Source organism: Thunnus albacares, chromosome 24, assembly GCF_914725855.1.
Source record: "Thunnus albacares chromosome 24, fThuAlb1.1, whole genome shotgun sequence".
Taxonomy (NCBI): Eukaryota; Metazoa; Chordata; class Actinopteri; order Scombriformes; family Scombridae; genus Thunnus; species Thunnus albacares.
Window position 1 is genome coordinate 13,419,194 of NC_058129.1, and position 21,122 is coordinate 13,440,315.

At 42.0% G+C, this 21,122-nt stretch overlaps 1 protein-coding gene across 1 annotated transcript in view; it reads left to right on the plus strand.

The window, feature by feature from the left end:
* The window catches only part of LOC122976431 (sodium/potassium-transporting ATPase subunit alpha-1), a 25,808-nt gene continuing 4,686 nt past the window's right edge, over nt 1-21,122 (plus strand). Inside the window, exons 1-15 of the mRNA XM_044344912.1 lie at nt 1-237; nt 12,425-12,538; nt 13,176-13,235; nt 14,816-14,917; nt 15,022-15,123; nt 15,210-15,323; nt 15,576-15,710; nt 16,217-16,334; nt 16,548-16,816; nt 16,922-17,230; nt 18,435-18,569; nt 19,057-19,252; nt 19,432-19,607; nt 19,832-19,968; nt 20,193-20,343. Of these exons, the coding sequence (XP_044200847.1) occupies nt 226-237; nt 12,425-12,538; nt 13,176-13,235; nt 14,816-14,917; nt 15,022-15,123; nt 15,210-15,323; nt 15,576-15,710; nt 16,217-16,334; nt 16,548-16,816; nt 16,922-17,230; nt 18,435-18,569; nt 19,057-19,252; nt 19,432-19,607; nt 19,832-19,968; nt 20,193-20,343 (2,130 nt within the window). The 5' untranslated portion in view covers nt 1-225. The remainder of the gene's footprint in view (nt 238-12,424; nt 12,539-13,175; nt 13,236-14,815; nt 14,918-15,021; nt 15,124-15,209; nt 15,324-15,575; nt 15,711-16,216; nt 16,335-16,547; nt 16,817-16,921; nt 17,231-18,434; nt 18,570-19,056; nt 19,253-19,431; nt 19,608-19,831; nt 19,969-20,192; nt 20,344-21,122) is intronic.

A 21,122-nucleotide genomic window follows, 5' to 3' on the forward strand; every position in this document is an offset into this window, starting at 1 on the left:
CGGCTGCTCGCGAGCTCGGATGTGTGTTCTGGAGGAGTGACACGTGCTGAGGAGAAGAAGAAAAAAAAAATTAAAAACATAAAAAAAAAAAAAATAACGGCACATCCAGGAGTTTTATTTTATTTTAATATTTTTTACTGTACATATTTTTTAAAGGATTTTTTGTTTGTTTGTTTCTCAATTTTTACTTGAACTGGGAAGAATTACGTCCATATCCTAGCAACCATGGGAAGAGGAGTGAGTATAACGTTCAGTCCTTTGTCTTACTTCACTTTCATGCCTGATATTTGGTGGAAATGAAACTTCGCCATTCAAACAAGTGGTTTTCTTAAACCGATGTTGATGTTGTCACAAAGTGGGGGGGTAGGGAGGGAGGGAGGGAGGTAGAGGGTCACATGTGTTAAGATAAAGTCCTTTTTTCTTTCTCAAAATGCCCGCTGAGCTTGCTTGAAAGTACTTTGAGGATTTCCGTGTTTTCACCCCCCCACCCTCCGATAGCACAAGACCCCCCTATTCTCATTTATTGAGGCTGGCAGGGCAAATAACTCCTCAAGAAGTAAGTTTCCATCGCTCACAAAGATGCTTCTCAGTGCCTTCAAACGGCTCTGTGTCCGGTTACATAACGAGATATTGTCAAACGCCAGGACTGTCAAAGTTTTTGCTGGATAACATTGTAGCTGCGACGTTGCAGCTGTGGAAATGAAGCCCGTTTGAACTGAGAAATAACGGTGTGAAATGGCTGCGGGGGGTTATTTCACAGTTCTACGAGGCTATTTTACTCTGTTTTGAGTCGAAAAGTGCCATTTTTCCCCCCTACTCATGAATCCAGCTTTGTGAAATTTCTGAAGCACGTGAAGTTGTTTTCACCACCACTAAACACTTTCTCCTTCAGGAAATTGAAGCTATTTTGTAACATTTTGCTATTTTGGAGTAGCCCAGCTGTGTATTCTGGGTATAATGGCCAAGCAGTGGGAGGGATATGTTTTAAAAAGTCCGGCCCATTTCTCTCCCCCCACCTCTCCTGGTAGATGTGGAACTCCTCTGGACCAATTATCTTATCTAAAGTCACCTTTTTTAGGGAAATATCTTGGAGTATATCTGATTTTTAGTGTGCATGGTGATTTAGGAAGAGCATTAAAAAGATGATAACTTCCTGTGTTTTGACTACTACCTTCCCAAGCTTTGATACAGGTCTCTAACTGATGATTATTTTCATTATTCATTATTCATTTGGTCTCTAAAACGTCAGAAAAGTCACATTTTTCTAAAGCACAAGGTGACGTTATTAAGTTCTTGCTTGTTTTGTCCGTCTAACAGTCCAAAACCTGAAGATATTCAATAAATTTCACTGTACAAAAAGAAAAAAGAAGCACATTTTCCAATTTTAGAAGTTTTATAATTATATAAACTGGTTATAAAAGCAAATTAATCGACCGGCCGTTGCAGCTCTTCTTGGATATCCTATCATCAATGGTGAAAATGGCACCACCCTTTGACAGATTATTGATCATGCGCTGAGAACTGATCGTATCACATGTGCGCAGTTTGTTTTTAAACATTGCAATGTGAGATTTGAGGCTCCGTAGAGAGAAATCCATCTTCTATCTTCTCTTCCCCTCCCTGTTCAGCTTCAGTCTACATATACAGACTTCAGATTTGTGATGATTGATTCTTTTTATTTATCCTGTTTTTATTTCTACTGAGAGTATTTCCTTTTTGACAAGTCAGAGGTGATATAAGTACATCCTAAAGGGGCGGTGATGTCAAAAAAAGGAAAGACCTTCCCGGTAGATTCACCATCAGCGCGCTTGTTATTGTTTCCTCTCTTTATTATTATCTTTAGGCATAACACACCTGTTATTTTCCACAAACTTGTGTCGTACGGGATGAAACTGAACCCCGCTGTATGAAATATCAGTCGTCGCCACACCCTGTCATGCTGCGCAGTCGAAACACTCATTATAGATTCAGCCTGCAAGGGATGGAGAGGTGGATGGAGAGAAAGACGGACCGAGAGATCTGGCGGGAGATGTGAAGAAGATCTGTTCATTCAGTCTCCTTCCTTCTTTTTCTCCACTGTGCTCATTTAAGATTCTGAAAAATCTTTGCTCGCCCTCACTCAGCTTCTTGGCTGCTGCTGTTTTTTTTTTTTCTTCTTCTCCCCCTTCCATATGTGATGAAAGCCATGCCCTGCCCCCATCCAACCTCCCTCCAATTCCCCACTGCCTCTTCCTCTTCCTCTCCTCTCCTCCGATACTTTGGCACAGACAAATAGCGAGACTTGGACGAGATAATCGCCACTACAGAGCGTTCCCGGTGCGAGCAGAGAGAGAGAGAGAGGAGGTGGAGGAGGAGGAGGAGGAGGAGGAGGAGGAGGAAGGGTTTAGTTGTAATGGAGAAGAGCACAAGTATGAGAAGAGTCTGGCAGTGATGCAGTTTCCTCTTGTGTTTTGGACTTTGCACCTCCCGTCCTTTTTTTTTTTTTTTTTTTTTTTGCTGGCCTTTTCAGTGTTTTCTCATCACATGCGCAGCACAGTGCAATAAACAGATAGAAAGCAAGTGAGCTGAGAGGAGCTGAGAGGAGCTGAGAGGAGGGATTGAAAGAGGGAGGTGGTGGAGGTGGAGGGGGAGGGAGGAGGGGGGGGGGGGGGGGGGGGTGATATTAAGGGGGAGCCAAGAGGCACCAGTTGCCGCATTGCCACTTTTGGCCAAATTGGCTCCCAGATATGATCGAGAGGCGAGAGAGAAGATGAAAGATCCGCCGCAGAGCTCTAAATTAAATTACATTTAAGGAAATAAGCGATCATTTTCATTCCTTTATCATTTGTATCATCAAGATAAATGTAGTTTTTAGGCTTTTGAACTCATGTAACATGAAGCGATGAGACGGAGCGCAGTAACACCTCGCCCCTCGACTGCTGAACTGAGCAGCGACGCAGAGCAGGAATCGGGAGACAGCTGTCGATTTCACAGGACATCAATAGAGGGGAGGGTGGTGGTGGTGGTGGTGGGTGGGGGGGGGCGGAGGGGGGAGTCCAAGCTAAATATTTAATAATCATATACCTGACTCAACCTTTTGTATCGTTTCTCCTGAACTGCCCGGATTATAAAGTCGGCAGCAATCGAGAAATGACGCCTCATCCCCCAAAAACGCTCCCATTGTGATAAAACAGCACTTTTATAGCTGGATGCTGCACTTTAGATGTGACGCCTCTTTTAAAATTGAGACACTTAAATGTAATCCCAGTATGAGAAAAACATTTCCTTTTTAATTTGTGTCTGTGTCAACAAAAACTTCTCCGCACTTACACAAGTCATTTCTTAGGAATGATCTGCAGAATCTCATCATGTCAGTAGTTTATATTACGTGTCGAGGACGTGAAGATCACGTTATTTAAGGACTCCGGTTTTGCACACCAAGAGAGTGTGGAAGCTAATACATGTAGACCCATTTTGACACAGTGACGGGCAGTTAAACCGATAAATATCACCTGAGATTTCAAGTTGAACATGCATGTGCAGTTTGGAGATTTTGCTCGTTCAAGGTGTATTTCTGCTCTGCTCGTCTCATCTGCTTTAAAACTTCAGGATCCACAAGTTTGTCTGATCATGCTTGGTGGTTAAAAAGGAGAAAGATGAAACTATTTCTTTGTTGGCCAGAAATGGCAACATTCGACCTAAAAAAAAAAAAAAAAAAACACACAAAGATACCCGTCTGTGAGAGAGGTTATTTTTCACGCTGTAAACTGATCTGGCACGTCAGCCCTCGGGCCACTTTTAATCCCAACCAAAGGGGCACCGGACTACACCTTCACATCCATTCTTTACAGTCTGTTTCCCTCTTGTTCTCTCTGTTTGTACCTGTTTTTCCTTCTCTCTGTCCCCCTCTCTCTCTCTCTCTCTCTCTCTCTCTCTCCTGCTCTCTCTCTCTCTCTCTCTCTCTCTCTCGGAGGATTTAACATTCTTTCCGCTCTGCAGTCAATGTGTATTAACCGGGGCTTTTGTCACACGCCACCCCTTGTCTGTGACAGAACACAGCGTACTCCCTCTCTCCTTCTCTCCTTCCCTCTCTCTCTCTCTTTCTCTTTTCCCTCACTCCATCTCTGACTCCCTCTTAATTCCCCTCTCTGGCTCCCCTCCCTCTCATTCTCTCTGTGCTTCCACGTTCTTTCACATGCCATCTCTCGCTCTTGTCTTCGCCTCCTGTTTGGCTAAGCAGCTTGAGCCGCGCGATTTAGTTTCACCGCTCAGCCTGTTGCTCAGCAAAAAAGTGGAACATTAGGAATAACAGAGCACCCCATTCCTCCGCAAGGAAATATGTATCGACATGTCATAAACCAGCTCCTGTTGCCCCCTGAATCACTGGACAGTTTGTGCAAAACACGAGGGTGAAAAAAAAAAAAAAAAAAAGCAGGAAGTTTGAATATTTGAGGCAAATATGTGTAACATGCTCAGCTTTTCCCTCTTTTGAGGAAATGATGCAACTTGTAGCTATGGTGTTTTGGCCGGTTAATGACACAGAGGTGTGGCTAAGGCCTGAAAAGTGAAAGGGAGGGAGAAAAAAAAAAAAAAAAGAGCCATTGATTTACTGGTTCATTCATTCGAGTACAGAGCAGCTCCAGGATGCCTGTTGAGCTCCTGAAGTCCTTTTTATTCGCACACATAAAGAGCAACGTTACATCCCGAAAGTCAGTCAGGTATTCAGTTTGTGGTGGAAAAAAAAAGCTGATTTTTCTTTTAAAGATCAGCTTCATTTATCAGGAATGATCTGACAGCCACAGGAAGCTAGTTTCACCTCACACAAAGCTTTTGAATGAATCCCAATTGCGTGTGTGTGTCTTTGCAGAGCGTTTTGACTTAATTAAAGTTGATATTTCTTTTTTTTTTAATTCCCGTTCATGAAAATTTAAGTCTCTTAAAAGCCAGGAGCCATCTGTCAGGAGCATGGTGGCATATTGAACGAGACGGAACAAGTTTTATTCTTTGACCTAGAAAACTAGTAGTTCGGGGGGACAAGATGAGTACTGTAAGTTTCTGGAGCTTTTGATCATATCGCGCAGTCTTCCTCAGCAGATGGAGTTGTCATATGTGGAGGCTGGACCAGGTTTTTCAACTGATTCCCACATGTTTTTGTCATTTAGCGCTTGAGGTGAGGGGGGCTCGACGACACCACCTTCACTTAATGTCTCTGCGAACTGTATTTATGGGAAGAAATAATAAAATACACAAGAGAAATGACAGCTACTGGAAGAAAATTTGTATTTTTCTTTTAGCTGAATGAAGTTCTGCGTCACCCTGCCAGCAGAGAAGTTGTTCGCAAAAGTTCCCTACAAGGAAAGGCATTGATTCATTCGTCCGCTTTTGTCCCCCGATTGGAGAAGGCTGAAAGTTGTTCAGGACGTGGAGGGAGTGTTAAACACGACCCTGTGTAAATTAACACACTTTCTTTTCTCTGCTTAAACAGAAAAAAAGGGAGGAAATGAAAGAATGAAGGAGGAGGAGGAGGAGGAGTGAAGGGGGGGGGGTGACATGGGAAGAAGGAGAGAGAGAAATAGAAGAGAGGGAGGAGGGGGGGGAGGGGTTAAAACACGTGACTGTCCATTCACATATCTCAAGAGGTGTGGCAATAGTCGCCAGTAGCAACCGGGCAAAGTCCCAGCAGTTTGTGTGTGTGTGTCGGCACAGTTGAATGAGCAGCTTGTGTATCTGGCAAAAGACTGTGGCACAAGGGAAGGACTATAAGAATTCAAGTCTGCCTGTAAAAAAAAAAAAAAAAAAAAAAAAAGTGTGTGTGCTTTAAAATATGCAACGGCTTGACCGAATGCTCTCCTCTGATGTTTGTTTGAGCCTCAGGACGTTGGTCTTTCAGGCGAGAGAGAAAAAGGTGTGGGGGGTGAGAGGGGAGGGGGAAGGGGCCTCCTGAAATTCTTGGTTAACTTGTTTTTTTTGTTGTTGTTGTTGTTGTCATTGCGATTGGCAGCAGCTCGTTCATTCAGAAAAGCTTCTCAATGTCCTCCTCCACACAAGTTTCTTTCCTTTCTCCATTTTTTTTTTTTAGTTCGACATCTCTCTCTCTCTCTCTGTCTGTCCGGTTAACTTTCATTCAGTTTGCTCACTGAGGTTTATAACTTCAGTGCGAAGTTTCCCACAAGCTGTTCAGCTGTGTCAAGATCAGCATGAAGGTATTACTGAACTGTACGTCACCGAATGAGGCATTTCAGTCCGTAATCTCCACTAAGACTGTGATCAGGTGAAGCTAATAAACCCTGTAGCCTGCTTGACTGCTTATGAGACAACTTAGAGAAGGTGTTTTTTTTGCTAATAAATAAGTTGCATGTTGATAGTTTTCTTCCCACGTATCCGTGTAAAAGGCTGAAGAAAGAGCGGTGACGGTCAGCGTCACAGCCGGGTCGAAGTGTCCCGCATGTCCATGGACTTAACAGTCACATGAAAAGATTTCTGAGCCTTTTGTTTGTGTTTTTGATGCAGATTTTATGGCAGTCGTACAAAGCGCCATTGTTCTGTGTCCAGTAGGGCTGTGAGAGAGAGAGAGAGAGAGAGAGAGAGAAAGAGAGAGAGAGCAGTTTGTTAGTCATTATGTTTGTTCTTTTCTCTCTCTGCATCCTTTTAATTTCTGCTTCCCATGACTTCTTCCAGTTGTTCCTCCTTACACTTCACTTATTTTGTCCTTTTTTTTTAACATATATATAAATATATCCCCCCCCCCCGGCTTCCTCCACCCTCACCATTGCTGCTTGGGTGATGTTTATGACCTTAAACACTGTTCTTCAAGGTTAGGGTTTACTTTACTATACATTTCCTGTGTGAGGACAGTTTCTTTCATCTGAAGGACAAGCCTATATAAAAAATGCACACACAAAACAATAAAAAGCCTGTATAAAAAAAAAAGAGTCCACTGTCCACTGTGATGCCTTCAATTCAAAAAAACAGCAAATACTCACAACTAAGAAGTTGAAACCAGAGGATGTTTAGTTGTTTTGCTTTAATTTATTTGAGCTGCAACAATTGTTTTCATTATCAACTAATCTGACGACTATTTCCTTTGATTAATTGATTAGTTGTTAGTAGTGCTGCAACTGGCGATTTATTTTTATAATCATTTAATCTGTTAATTATTTTCTCAATTCATCAATGAGTCAAAGATATTCAGTTTACTTTCATAGAAGAAAATATTCACATTTGAGAATCTGGACCTTTTTGTCTTAAAAAGTGACTCAAAGTGATTATTTGATTATAAAAATAGTTGCTGATTAATTTTAAAAAAATTAATGTTGTCAAATCAGAATCAGAAAATAATGTCGTTGTGATAAACTGAAGATCAACAGGTTATCAATACTCCAGTATCCAGTAGAGGTTTGTTTTGACTTGTGTCATATCATGTCCATGTCTGGCTCCAGTCCTGTGGCAGGACAGTGTGGTACAGATAAATATTATGATATGAGTGGGTGATGTTGTATCACTGGAAAAGCTGTGTTTTCACATCACGATAACCAAAATCAACACATCTCAGTCTCGAATTTCATTATAAGTCAATAAGTTGCTACTAAAGAATATTACCAGGAAGTGGTTTGGTGGTTGGTGCATTCATGTCTGCACAACATCCCCCACAGGTCTCTCTGCAGCTTATTTGAGTGAGTAATGGTGTCACTCATGACTAACAAGACTTCAACAAGGTGACTGGTTGTGTGGCCTTGTTAGTTATGAGTAAACGGGGCTCTCCCTGCTCTGTACACAGGTGTTATACTGGGAATTACCGTGTGCAACCACCAAACTCCTTCCACTAAGAAGAATAGTGAAAGGGTCAAGTTGTTTTGTGCAAGCAGATGCAACAGACTGAGAGTAGAGCGAGGGAAATGTAAAGTAAGTGTAGGTGTTGTGGCTTTAATTATACTAACTTGCATTAAATACAGAACTAAAACTGAACAGTGTTCGGAGAGATACTGTAGGTCAAAGTGGACACATGACATCATCATCATCGTGAAGTAGTCGTCTGATTGGTTAAGCTTTAGTTTCACTTCCCAACACTACCGCTACCAGGAAATAAAGTTCCTCTATAGAGACTCGAGTAGCTTGAGTGTGACATTGAAAATAAGATTTCAATGTCACTTTGAAGTAAAGGAGAAACTTGCCAGAGAACAAAAACTTTGGCTGTGGAGTGAAAAAAAAACAGTCGGCCGCACTGTGAGACTGAGCTCAGCCGGGTGACTTGAGTTTTCAATTTGCTGCGTCTTCTGAGGAAAGACACGAGGGACCGTGCAGCAGCTCGGTTCCGTCAGATGTAAACAACTCCTCGTCTAATGCAGGAGCAGCAGCGGTTTCAGCTGAGACACTTGACTATCTGTGAAATGGGTTAACATTTTTATTCTGGCATTTCCTCGCTCTCTGTTCACTTCCATGAGATGCTTGAGATATGTGGATCTTACATATATACAGACCAATGAGCTAGCTTTTCTGTTAGCTCTAGTGTTGGTTAATTGCTGTTATATAGTTTTCAGAAACTATAAAAGCCATAATACACTTTGTGGCTTCTTATATCTGGATTCATGAGCACCTAAGATAGGTGACGTAACTTTAAATTGTGTAAAATGCTTTAATTTTGAATTAATAAATGTCAGAAAATGGTGGAAGATGATGATTTGTTTCTCAGAGTTTAAGATTACACACTCAAATTGTTTTGTTTTTGTCTGATCAACAGTCCAAAACCCCCAAAATATTCAGTTGAAGTCATATTAAGACAAAGGAAACCAGCAAATGGTCACATTTAACAAGCTGGAACCAGATATCTTGATAAACTTTCTGTCAGATCGATTAATTGACTAACTGTATCTAATCCTGGATGACAAACAGAAAATATCTTTCATTCTTTAACATCCGGTAACCCTAATGTTAGAGATAGTCATAGAAACTGTAAACTAGACACTGAAGTCTGGTTTAAAAACATCAGATTACACTATCTGAATCAAGGTGTTAATTAAAAGATATCTGGATTTGACAACCTTTAACATATTCTGACAGATCTTTAACAACTGAACATAGAAACCAGTGCATACAATTAAACAGACTAGCCAGGAAAACCACAGTTTGAGTTATGTGTCTAAAGCCAGATGGCCTCTAGGGGCCCTCGGGGGTCCAGAGGCTAAGATCTGGCCTCAGTGATCCAGAACTATGGCTCAGTGTTTTCCCAGCTTAGCCGGCCAGGGGGGCTGGAGCAACAATAACAAACATGTGCTGGGATCACACACTCTGCTCTGGTGACTCCCTGGGAAACTTCTAAAGGCTAAAGCACCAGGAAAAAAAAAACCCCACAATATAAGTTAGCATATTTCCACGACTGAGAAAGCGTGCAGGATGTCCATATTTGGTTGCATTTTTTTTTTTTTTGTCCAAAATATCGCCTTCAAAAAAAGGGGGGGGGGTTTCAAAATGGCTGCCGCACACTGTGGTGTTGGCACGCAGACAAACGGCTCATTAGTAGTCAATCGCCTCTCTACTTCTCCGCTAACATGCGAACACCTCTGATCCCTGTACAACGCTTAATTATAGATGAGCCTTAACTGCTAATAAGTGTCGGCTTCTAGTGTTACAATCTCCTGTTACCTACCTGAAGGCTTCACTTTCTCAACCTCACCGTGATTCGCACACACACACACACACACACGCGCTGCATATTTATCACTTGTTAAGTGATGCAGGTAGCGGTCCCTGCAGCGTGTATACGGTACATAATCACAGGTTGGCTGTCGTCTTATAGATCAATATAGATAAAACACAGTAATATCATACATTTCTAACCAGATGGAAACGTCCCATACTGCCACAAAGAGGTCCTGCTTATGGTTTTGCAACACAACACTCCCATAAAACCATCTTTGGAGTCATCATCCTTATTTAGGGCACCAACGGATGTTTTTATCCTTATAATAATAATAATAAATGCAACGGCTGCGTTTACCATCTGGATAGAATAAAATCTGGGTGTGGCATCTATGAACAAAGCGCTGGTGGCAGCTCACCTTTATACCTGCAGCAGGACAGCAGACAGGATGGAGACGTTTAATGCCATCGCCACACGGGCTCAGCAAACAATTTTACGTTGGGTAAGAGATGATAGAAATCCCTTTTTTACTGCTGTGATTTGCTGTATTCTCAGTGCTTTTTTTTTTTTGGAGTGTGTGATCAGTATTCACATTTGTTAAATTGTATCGTTTGGTAAGCTAGTAAAAAAGGCTTTTTAAATTTCAGTCCAGCACCTCTTCTTCTACTCTCTCCTTCTTTCCTTCTATCTCACCTTCTCTCTCTCTCTCTTTCTCTGTGTTTTTCACACCCTCTGGTTCACATCCGTCTAGAAGACGCCAATCTTTAGCTCAGGCCTTTGTCGCTCTGTCAACTACAGTGGCCGCTGATAATGAGAGCGTGGAAGAGACAGCGGAGAGAAAGGGACGGAGGGAGAGGCTGTCACTCTGTGCCGAAGTGCCGGAGCCGATCTTGCGATGGGGAGGGAAGGGGGTGGGGGTGGGGGGGGGGGGGGGGTTGTCAAGTGAGAGACAAGTCGCGCAAATTAAGGACAGTTCTGTACCTGAAGCCAAAGTTACATGATTCTGCCAGATCCAAACAAAATTAAATTCTTTGCTCCCTGAAGCCAGAGCTGCACAGTTTAAAATCAACAAACTGTGTGTTCCCAAAGTGTGATTACCAGTAAATGCCTCCAGTCTGGTTCATTGTTCCACTCCGGGGTGCTTCGTTTTGTAAGGTTATGTTTAGGAAAGCTGTTATCAAATGAATAAAGCTTTGTTTATTTCTGCCTCAGACAGTGAAGCCTTATATCGGAAATATGTTGGGTATTAAACAAGTGAAATGTGTTTTGTTTTTTTTTTTGCCCAGCAGCCTAATCTGTTTCACCATGCGCGAAAAAGCCCTTATCTCCTGATTGACCAGAAACCAGCGGACATTTGCTCCGCCCTGAGGTTTCACAGTCACTCATTGTCACTGATCCTTCGATCTCTTCTTGTTTCAATGTGTAAAATGTGCTGTAAGTTGCAAAATATACTGCTGATCAGTGAAAACTTGAAATTAGTGATCACAGGTTTGAAGGATTAAGAGATTATTGATATCACTTACAGATGCATTACTCAGGATTAATACTCAATAATCAAAATACACACACATTAAAAAAAAAACACAAGCAGAGTTCTTGTCTAATTGTCCGAATCACAAAGTTAAACTGAAACAGATCAAAAGACTGAAAATCCTGAAAAAGTGTATCCCTGTGGAGTTGTGTTTGCAGTGACAGATGGCACTGGTGTCCATAAAGCCAAGATCTAAGACTGGTTTCACTCACCGGTCATCTGACGAGGCTTTTGATATCACGACCTGACTGCACGTGACAGGTTTTCTCAGGGTCTGTCTGCTAAACTCTGTGGCAGTTTGTCTCCCCAGTTTAGGCCACAGTCTTCTCTGTGTTTACTCTTATATGGTCACATGGAGTCTTTTAAAAATATACACCATGACAAAATGTCTTGTGGCATTTTGAGTCATCATCATCATCATCAGACAGCTCATGTTGCATCAGAAACACCTCATAGTCAGTGTGTTACTCATTCCTGCTCTCATGTCTGAACTCACCGATTAACTATTTGTATTTCATGTTAGGTAGTTCAAATGTCTGTGACATCAGACATACCGTAGTTTGTTTTCTAATCTTTGCTTTTAAAATAACAAGGTCATTTTTCCATCATCAGGCCCCTAAAAGCACTCAAATGAATCAGATTGACTCTGACATTTTTCTAATTTATTATATTTGTGCCAGTTTGAGGCTGTAATACACACTGGCTGAGCTTTTTATTGCTTTAAACACACAAATGTCAGAAATATCACCTGTTTAAACTGCTACCACATCCGCCAAGTACGCCTCCACCCAAAACACTAAGAAAAATGAGCAACATTTAGAGATAATGGAGCATTTTGCTAAAGATTATGGTGAACATTTTGTCATTATAGTGATAAGACAGGACATTTAAGGGGCGACAGAGGATCTTTAGCTCCAAAGTATCTATAATCACACTTTGTTGCCTGCAAAGTGCTCTTACAAAGCGCTATCAGAGTCAAAAATATGTGAAAATGAGAAACATCGCTAACCAGCTCATTGCCTGTGACCGGAGTTGGCACAACAACAAGTGAAGCACATTTCTGACCCTTCGGGTTGCACATTTTTGAAAGAAGCCCTTGTACTTTCACTGCTACATTTTGTCCCAGTTGCCAGTCTCCATCTCTGCTGACGGCGGTGTTGCTCATCTACTGATAATCATCCACAACTCAGCAGCGTGATGATGGTAGGTTAGTTTGAGCTGTTGGAACACCTGTTTTCTGAGGTTACTAACATTATCCTTTCTCGTTGTGTTTCCAGGAAGGACGTGAGCAGTATGAGTTGGCTGCGACCTCGGAGCAGGGAGGTAAGAAGAAGTCGAAGGGGAAGAAGAAAGAAAAGGATATGGATGAATTAAAGAAGGAAGTGGATATGGTGAGTGTCTCAGCACTCTCTCCGACGACCTCTTTCTCTGATTGTAGCTTAATTTGACTGCTTTCATTGTGAGCCCCATCCTCTCTGTCATTATAGTTTCTTTCTTCTCTCTTCTCTTCATGTCATCTCTCAAACTAAAAACAACTAAATCCAAGTAATTACAGGCTTGTACAGTTTTTTATTGATTGTTAAATTAGTCTTAAAATCAATCATTTTCTCCTTATCTCTGCCAAATATTCTTTTCTTTTTTCCCCACCCACTCTTACTTCCTCTTTCCCTTCCTTTCATGCTCATCTTTCATCCATTAATTGCTCTCTGACCATCATCCTTCCTCCTGCTTATTTTCCTCTTTTCCTCCCTCCTCCTTTATTTTTTTTTTTGCTTTCTTCTTCCCTCCCCGCTGCATCTTTTGTTGGCTCCTCATTCATTCATTCTTCTCCCCAAACTGCAAGTGTTTTCATTGTGGTAGTTCTACCTTCTTAAAACTGAAAGGTCAGCGCACAATGAGTTGTAAATGTTACTGGTTTTTGGCATTTTGAACACACGTACAGTAAAACACACACACACACACACACACACACATGTGCGCACAGACATAAACACTGGACTGATTCTTCTTTTCTTTGTGTCCTTGCAGGATGATCACAAGCTGACCCTGGATGAGCTCAATCGCAAATACGGAACAGACCTCAGCAACGTGAGTGTGTGTGTGTGTGTGAGACAGAGAGAGAGAGAGGAAAATGGGCTCTATTTTGTGTCTACCTATGTGTGTGTGTGTGTCCATTTTTAAGTGTGTTATAGCTGAGGTGTGTCTCACCTGCAGCTGCCTGTCATTTAAAAGTCAAATTCTCTAAACTCTGCTATGATCATAATGTAACATTGAAGAGTATTCAATCAAACCGTCCATATTTATCATGGAGAGCAGATAAATATCAAACATCAGCAGCATGCCGGCTGCTGTTTGCAATTAACTTCCATTTTTCTCTCCAGTCTGACAGTATTAGGTTAAATCTCGGTTTCAAGTCGATGAATGTTTAATGCGGAGCGGATGAGATGAATGAAACAGAGGAGTTTGTTTATATTTAAAAAGAGGATGAAATCTTTCTTCACATCATGAAGGAAGTGTCACCGAGTGTGTGTGTGATCAGCAACTACAGGCTCAGCTCTCCCAAGGTTTATTAAACAGACTGGGAGAGGCGGAGGAGGAGGAGGAGGAGGAGGAAGGTTGCAATGAGAAAGAGATGGAGACAAAGGGAGGAGGGACACTTTTTTTTTTTTTTTTTTTTTTTCTCTCATCTCAGTGTTTGTTTATTGCTGAACACTTCAAGGGAAGTGCTTTTTGGAGTACTGAAAAGAGATCAAAATCCAAATATTTTTTCGGCTTTACAAAAACTTATTGAAAAATTGGCCGGGCGAGCTTTGGTACGACAATGTGCAGGTTTTTAGGTCATCCATCTACATCAGCTCACATGCTGACGATGACATCACGGTCACTATGAATAATGTAAACTATTGTAGCTGATGTTCAACACACAGAAGTAAATGCTAAATGAACAACATATTGCCTTCTGTTAAAGTAAGGCTTCATGCATGCCTTTTTAAATGTACATTAGTGTCAAAAATCACATTTTAACGCCACCTCAGGTGTGGTACGAATGATTTGGCTCTTCGATGCGGTCGCACCTTTGCGTGTGTCGAACCGTGCAGAATCCATGACCGTCTTTTCTTCAATCACCCATGCACACACACACACACTCTAACTAGCCCTCTCTCCTCATGCAAATGTGCTCCTGGTCATGCAGGAAAGATCAAGGAGAATAGTTAATCAGTGCCTCTAAACTAGGGTCTCCGAGCTCTGCGTGTGTGTGCATGCATGCGTGTGCAGCAGCTGTGAATAATTTATTAGCTGCAGAAGCCCCTCTGCCCTGATTTCATATGATCCCATTTTCTCTTCCCCCTTCACCGTCACGTCTCCACTTTTTCAGCGTCCCCCTTCCCCTCAGTCTTCTTCCTCCGACTCTCTGATGAAGAAACTGGCCCTGTTTTTCTGTTGATGCTGTGTTGCTAGGCAACAAGTAGCACCTACAATCCCCCCTGGACATAAATGTGCCAGTGAGTTTGTGTGTGTGGTCGGCTTAATAAAGCTTAAAAACATCACGAGGTATAAGATATTTATTAAAAAAAGATGTGGTTGAATATCCTACACCCAACACGTGGCAGAGAATAAGAAGTTTATCACCGAGTTGAACTGAATCTAATTTTTCTCACCATTTTCAGGGTTTGACTAGTGCGAAGGCAGCTGAGATTCTGGCCCGCGATGGGCCAAACGCCCTCACTCCTCCTCCCACCACCCCAGAGTGGGTCAAGTTCTGTAAACAGGTAACAGCAGCTTTCTTTTAACTTTTATACTTTTTAAACAAAGCCATGCACAAATTGAGAAAAGCTCTCAAACAAAAAATCACACCTGTTCTGCTTTCATTTAGATGTTTGGCGGTTTCTCCATGCTTCTCTGGACCGGAGCTATCCTCTGTTTCCTGGCCTATGGTATCCAGGCTGCTATGGAGGATGAGCCCGCAAATGATAACGTAAGAAAAGCATCTTGTTTTCCAATATGAGATTCAAACTTATTATACCTCGTGGAGATCTAAATGTCACGTTTCAACGTTCACAGTTGTACCTGGGTGTCGTGCTTTCTGCTGTCGTCATCATCACTGGTTGCTTCTCCTACTACCAAGAGGCCAAGAGCTCCAAGATCATGGACTCCTTCAAAAACTTGGTCCCACAGGTAGAAATTGTCACCCTGTCAACTCAAGGTCTTTCCCACTTTGTCTCACAAAAACAATGCAGCCCTCTTGACTTCAGAATCTCATTAGCTGTGTTAAATAATCTGGAGTTTCATTGTCATAAAGAAAAATAGGCTTTGAATACAGGGCATGGAAGCAGAGGCAGATGAAACAGAAAGAAATAAAAGCCATCAGTGTCACTTTCTCCTTTGTCTTACATAAGTGTCTCTGTCTCTGCCATGTCCGTCTCGTAGCAAGCCCTGGTTGTCCGTGACGGTGAGAAGAAGAGCATCAACGCTGAGGAAGTGGTGGTTGGGGATTTAGTGGAGGTGAAAGGTGGAGACAGGATCCCCGCTGATCTGCGAATCATCTCTGCCCACGGCTGCAAGGTGGGTGCTCTCGACACAGGACTCTTTTTCTGTTTAGGACCCATATTTAAGGAATTTAACCTTTACTTCTTGAATTTAATGTTTATGATGTTTGATTACCTTTTAAACATCTTCTTTGAAGTATATGTGACCCATTTTGAGTCCTGAACCAAACTCAAGACTGAGGAGCAATACATGACCCAATTATGCCCCATGTTTTTTCATTAACCTCTGCATCATTCATTGTTATATGTTCTCTCCTACCTCTGCATCATTTAGCACTTGCTCCATTATAGACCCAAAGAGTGCCATTTGACCCAGAGGTGCTATCTGCCCCTCAGTAGCTGTTTTTAACCACAGAGTGAATTAACAGTTTAGGAGAAAGTTCGTTTTCCTCCCATAGAAGGCAACTTTGTTTTCCATCTTGCTCAATTTATCTTGTTTTTCCTCCTCCCTAAGGTGGATGTTGCCACATTGTTTTTCCCTTTTTTCCCTCATCAATCACAGTCTTATGTTTTATTTCTCAGGTGGACAACTCCTCTCTGACCGGTGAATCAGAGCCCCAGACTCGTACTCCCGACTTCTCCAACGAGAACCCACTGGAGACCAGGAACATTGCTTTCTTCTCCACCAACTGTGTTGAAGGTATAATGACAGGATACATTACACAAGTTTTCTTTTCTTAAGGGACAGTGCTCCTCTTTGGAAAAAAAATGGAGCTGTTTTTCAACAAAAATGGAACAAAAAATTGACTGCAGGGTTTCTAAACTTGATGGAACGATACATGTTAACTGATCTTTGTCGCTCTTATTAAATGAGAATACAGTGAAATGTTTATTTGTTCAACCTTCCCGACAGGAACTGCCCGTGGTATCGTGATCAGCACTGGAGACCGTACCGTCATGGGCCGTATCGCCACACTTGCCTCTGGACTTGAAGTTGGACGCACCCCCATCTCCATCGAGATCGAGCACTTCATCCACATCATCACTGGCGTGGCCGTCTTCCTGGGCGTGTCCTTCTTCATTCTCTCTCTCATTCTCGGATACTCCTGGCTGGAGGCTGTCATCTTCCTCATCGGTATCATTGTCGCCAATGTGCCAGAAGGTCTCCTGGCTACTGTCACTGTGAGTCCTGATGTCCCTTTTGTCTTTAAGGTCCACTTGTGGATCAAAAAGGGAAGATTTGTTTGATTGATTTGGTGACTAAAGCAACTGTGCTTCCATCTCTAGGTGTGTCTGACTCTGACTGCTAAGCGTATGGCCAAGAAGAACTGCTTGGTGAAGAACTTGGAAGCCGTCGAGACCCTGGGCTCCACCTCCACCATCTGCTCAGACAAGACCGGTACCCTGACCCAGAACAGAATGACCGTTGCTCACATGTGGTTCGACAACCAGATCCACGAGGCTGACACCACCGAGAACCAGAGCGGAACCTCCTTCGACAGGAGCTCGGCCACCTGGGCCGCCTTGGCCAGAATCGCTGGACTCTGCAACCGTGCCGTCTTCCTGGCAGAGCAGAGCGGCCTTCCCATCCTGAAGGTATGTTTTTTATTCCTTCCCCTGCAACTCACTTCCCTTCTTTTTCTGTTTACTTGAATTAATTACACCAAATATGAAGGCGTCCTCAAGACAATGAGTCTCAGAGCAGGACAAGAGGTTTTTCACATAAATTGTGCAGTGTCATCGGGGAAATAATTAGCTTGTACAACTAAAACCAAAAGCCTGTATCATCTTTTTATCCTTTGTCCAACAAAAGAAAGCTTTTTTTGCTCTTCTCAACATTTATTTTATGAGCTCATCATGTGGGAGGAATTTAGAAGAGCTGTGCTGCTGAATTCTCTTCTTCCCTATTGTTCTCTTTCCGTTTATTTATTTCACTTTTATTCCCAGTAATGCCAGTACCTTTTCAGGTGTACTTCATATATGTTGCTCATTTAACTGTTTGTTCAAACCTGATGGAGGACCAGAGACTGAAACATGGTGTGTAAATTTGTCTAATGACCACAGGGATCAATATTTTAACTCAGAGTGAAGTCATATTAAACTACAGAAGCAACACTTGGGCCAGTTGTTAATTATTTTGGATCTGATATGTCAGACATCCTCCACTGAGATGTTTCTACAGGGTTGTTTTCCAGCTTATATCACTCCCTGGAGTGTACAAACACACATGTTGCAACTACATCATTATGCCTAACCCCCTCCCCAAAACACACACAAACACACACACCTAGATGTACGCATGCCTCTTGGCTCCTTGGAGCCTAGTCTCTGGTTTCCACCCTGTGTTAATAACCTGAGTGTGTTATTCACCTGTAAATGTCTGGCTGGCATCATGGCGCTAATTACCAGTTAATTCTTTCTCACTGCTCATTATTTTCCCCTCAGTCACTGTTACAAGACTGACAGGAGGGTAAACATGGGCTTGGTTTTTATCAAGGCTAGTGATTATGTTTGGGTGGGTAGAGGGGTGGGGGGTGGAAATCTATAAAATTAGCATTTTTCTTTCATGGACAGCTTCCCAAATGGATCACTCCTGCTTCTTATTTTTTTCCATTGTAGACACAGAACCCTGTATTTCATTTTACAGGGCATTGAAGGCTTAGAAAATGGTTAGGAAAAAGAGCCCACTCTCTGACAAAACCAGCTGAAATGTTTGCTATCATGGCTTATGACTGGTGCACTTTGTGTGTTTGATTTATAAGTGATTATTGTTCTTCTCTCTCCCTTCTTCCTCCTCCAGAGAGATGTGGCCGGTGACGCCTCTGAGTCGGCTCTGCTGAAGTGTATTGAGCTGTGCTGCGGATCAGTCCAGGAAATGAGAGATAAAACCCCCAAAATTTCTGAAATCCCATTCAACTCCACAAACAAGTACCAGGTATTGAAAATGGCTGGCTTGCAACGTCATGTCCAATATTTTTTGGAGTCATTAGCCTATGGAAACAAGCTGTTTTTATGTCTTCGGGTGCCACTACAGAAACACCCCAATATCCTGTGAATTCTTACATTTTCAGAAAGTGTCATGAGCTTTCTTAAATATGGGATGTCAGGTTATTCCCTCCTCATGTTGACAGTAAATCAACAATGTTTAAATGATCTTGGTAAAGGACCCTTAGGAGAAACTGAGCCTTAGTTAGAAAAGATCCTTGTGTGACCTTGTTGAGGAACAATTTAAATATTTGCTAATTGTTAAAAATAAAGTAATTTTGCAGAAGCTGACCTGAATTTTTAGTAATTTATTCTCAGTTTATCGTAATTTACTCGCCTCTCTTGATACAAAGTCGAAAGTTGAAAATAAAGTCACAAAGCACATATTGAGGCCTGAAAGCTCAAACTGACCTTTATCATCTCCTATGTGCTTCTAGCTTTCCATTCATAAGAATTCTGGAAAGGAAGGAGAGACCAAGCATCTGCTGGTCATGAAAGGTGCCCCAGAGAGGATTTTGGACCGCTGCTCCTCCATCATGATCCAGGGCAAAGAGCAGCCGCTGGATGATGAGATGAAAGATGCTTTCCAGAACGCTTACCTGGAACTGGGAGGTCTGGGAGAGAGAGTACTGGGTAAGGATGGACAGCTGATGGGAATTCTTTGCCCAGTGTCGCAACTGTGTGGCCTGAGAGAGTTTGTGCAGTTTAAGGAGTCGTAGATTGTGATGGCATAATGGTCAATTGAATCCGAGCCAAAAAGACTCCACAGGAGATCACTTCCTAAACTGCTTTTTGTCTGGTATTACATTAAGGTTTCTGCCATTTCAACCTGCCCGACGACCAGTTCCCAGAGGGCTTTGCTTTTGACACTGACGAGGTGAACTTCCCCACTGAGAACCTGTGCTTCATTGGCCTCATGTCCATGATCGACCCTCCTCGTGCTGCTGTGCCCGATGCTGTCGGCAAATGTAGGAGCGCTGGAATCAAGGTATGCCATTGAAGCCACTATGAAACTATTAAGTATTACAGTCAGCCAAGAGTATGTACAGATTTATGCACATTAAGTGGGCTAATTACTAGTAAATCTCGACTTCATAATGATTATAAAAGTGACAATGTATTGGGCTTTGAATTTTGAATATGATATTCAGACGTTGCATGAATCTTCCACTTTGATTTGTCACTCATCAGCGCAAACATTCCCTCTTTTAGGTAATCATGGTAACAGGTGATCATCCAATCACAGCTAAGGCCATTGCAAAGGGTGTGGGCATCATCTCCGAAGGCAACGAGACTGTTGAGGACATTGCAGCGCGTCTTAACATCCCAATCAACGAAGTCAACCCAAGGTACTGACTGCACTGAGAAAGCGGAGTACCCCAAGGTCTTGTACTGGGCCCCATTTTATAACCCAAGACTATAGCTATAATTACATGTTTTTTCATCATCATGAGGTTAATTTGTAATATAATTACCATTTGGATCTGCAGAGAACCACATAGCTATCTGTCTGGGTGTGTATATGTCTGTGTGAATGAGTTAAAGTGACCAAATGTCTCTCTGTTCCCTCCAGAGATGCTAAGGCCTGTGTAGTCCACGGCGGAGACCTGAAGGATCTGTCCGCAGAGCAACTTGATGACATCCTGAAGTACCACACTGAGATTGTTTTCGCCAGAACTTCCCCACAGCAGAAACTGATCATTGTGGAGGGCTGCCAGAGACAGGTAAAAAAACAAAATAGATGGGGTGTGTGTGTGTGTGTGTGTGTTTTCTGCTTTCATAAGCCTCTGCAGTGTTTCTATTGTTGTTTTACAGTTTGACAAACACAGCGTGCGCCTGAGCCTTATCATGTAAATGCATGAGTGAATGTTTGATATTCCTATCCTCCAATTCTTATTTATGATTATTGCTTTTGTCTGATTACTAAGTTAAGGCAGAATAATCAAGCATAACATCTGTCAAGCTGTGAGCTCATCCATAGACATGAATATTCATGAGTGCATCAGTAGACAGAGATTTTTTTTTTTATGTTGTGTGGACTTTGACTTCTGATTTATTTATTTAAATGTTTTTATTAGTTGTCATCTAATCAAGGGAAACTACAAACATTTTTTTTCTGATAGTGTCAGTTTCATCTATTGTCCTTTTTAATTAGTAATTACTGTAGTTTCTGTAGCTGTTTATGTTTTGTTGTTGTTTGTTTTATTTTGTAATGTGATTCTTATGTGCTGCAGAACAGGAACCTGCTGTAGACCAGTTTTAACTGAGTTAGGACAGTTTAAATGCTAAATTAGTTTTAATCTTTTCCTGTATAATAATAATAAGAAATACAAATAAGAAATTGAAGACAATTCTGGGTATTTAGCCAAAATAACTCACTGAAAATAATCCTATTTTCAGGTTTTTTGCCTTTATTTGACAGTGTAGAGACAGGAAGCTAGGGAGAGAGAGGGGTTATGCACAGGGATCTACTTGCAACACTGGTCCCCGGCTGGGAGTGAAA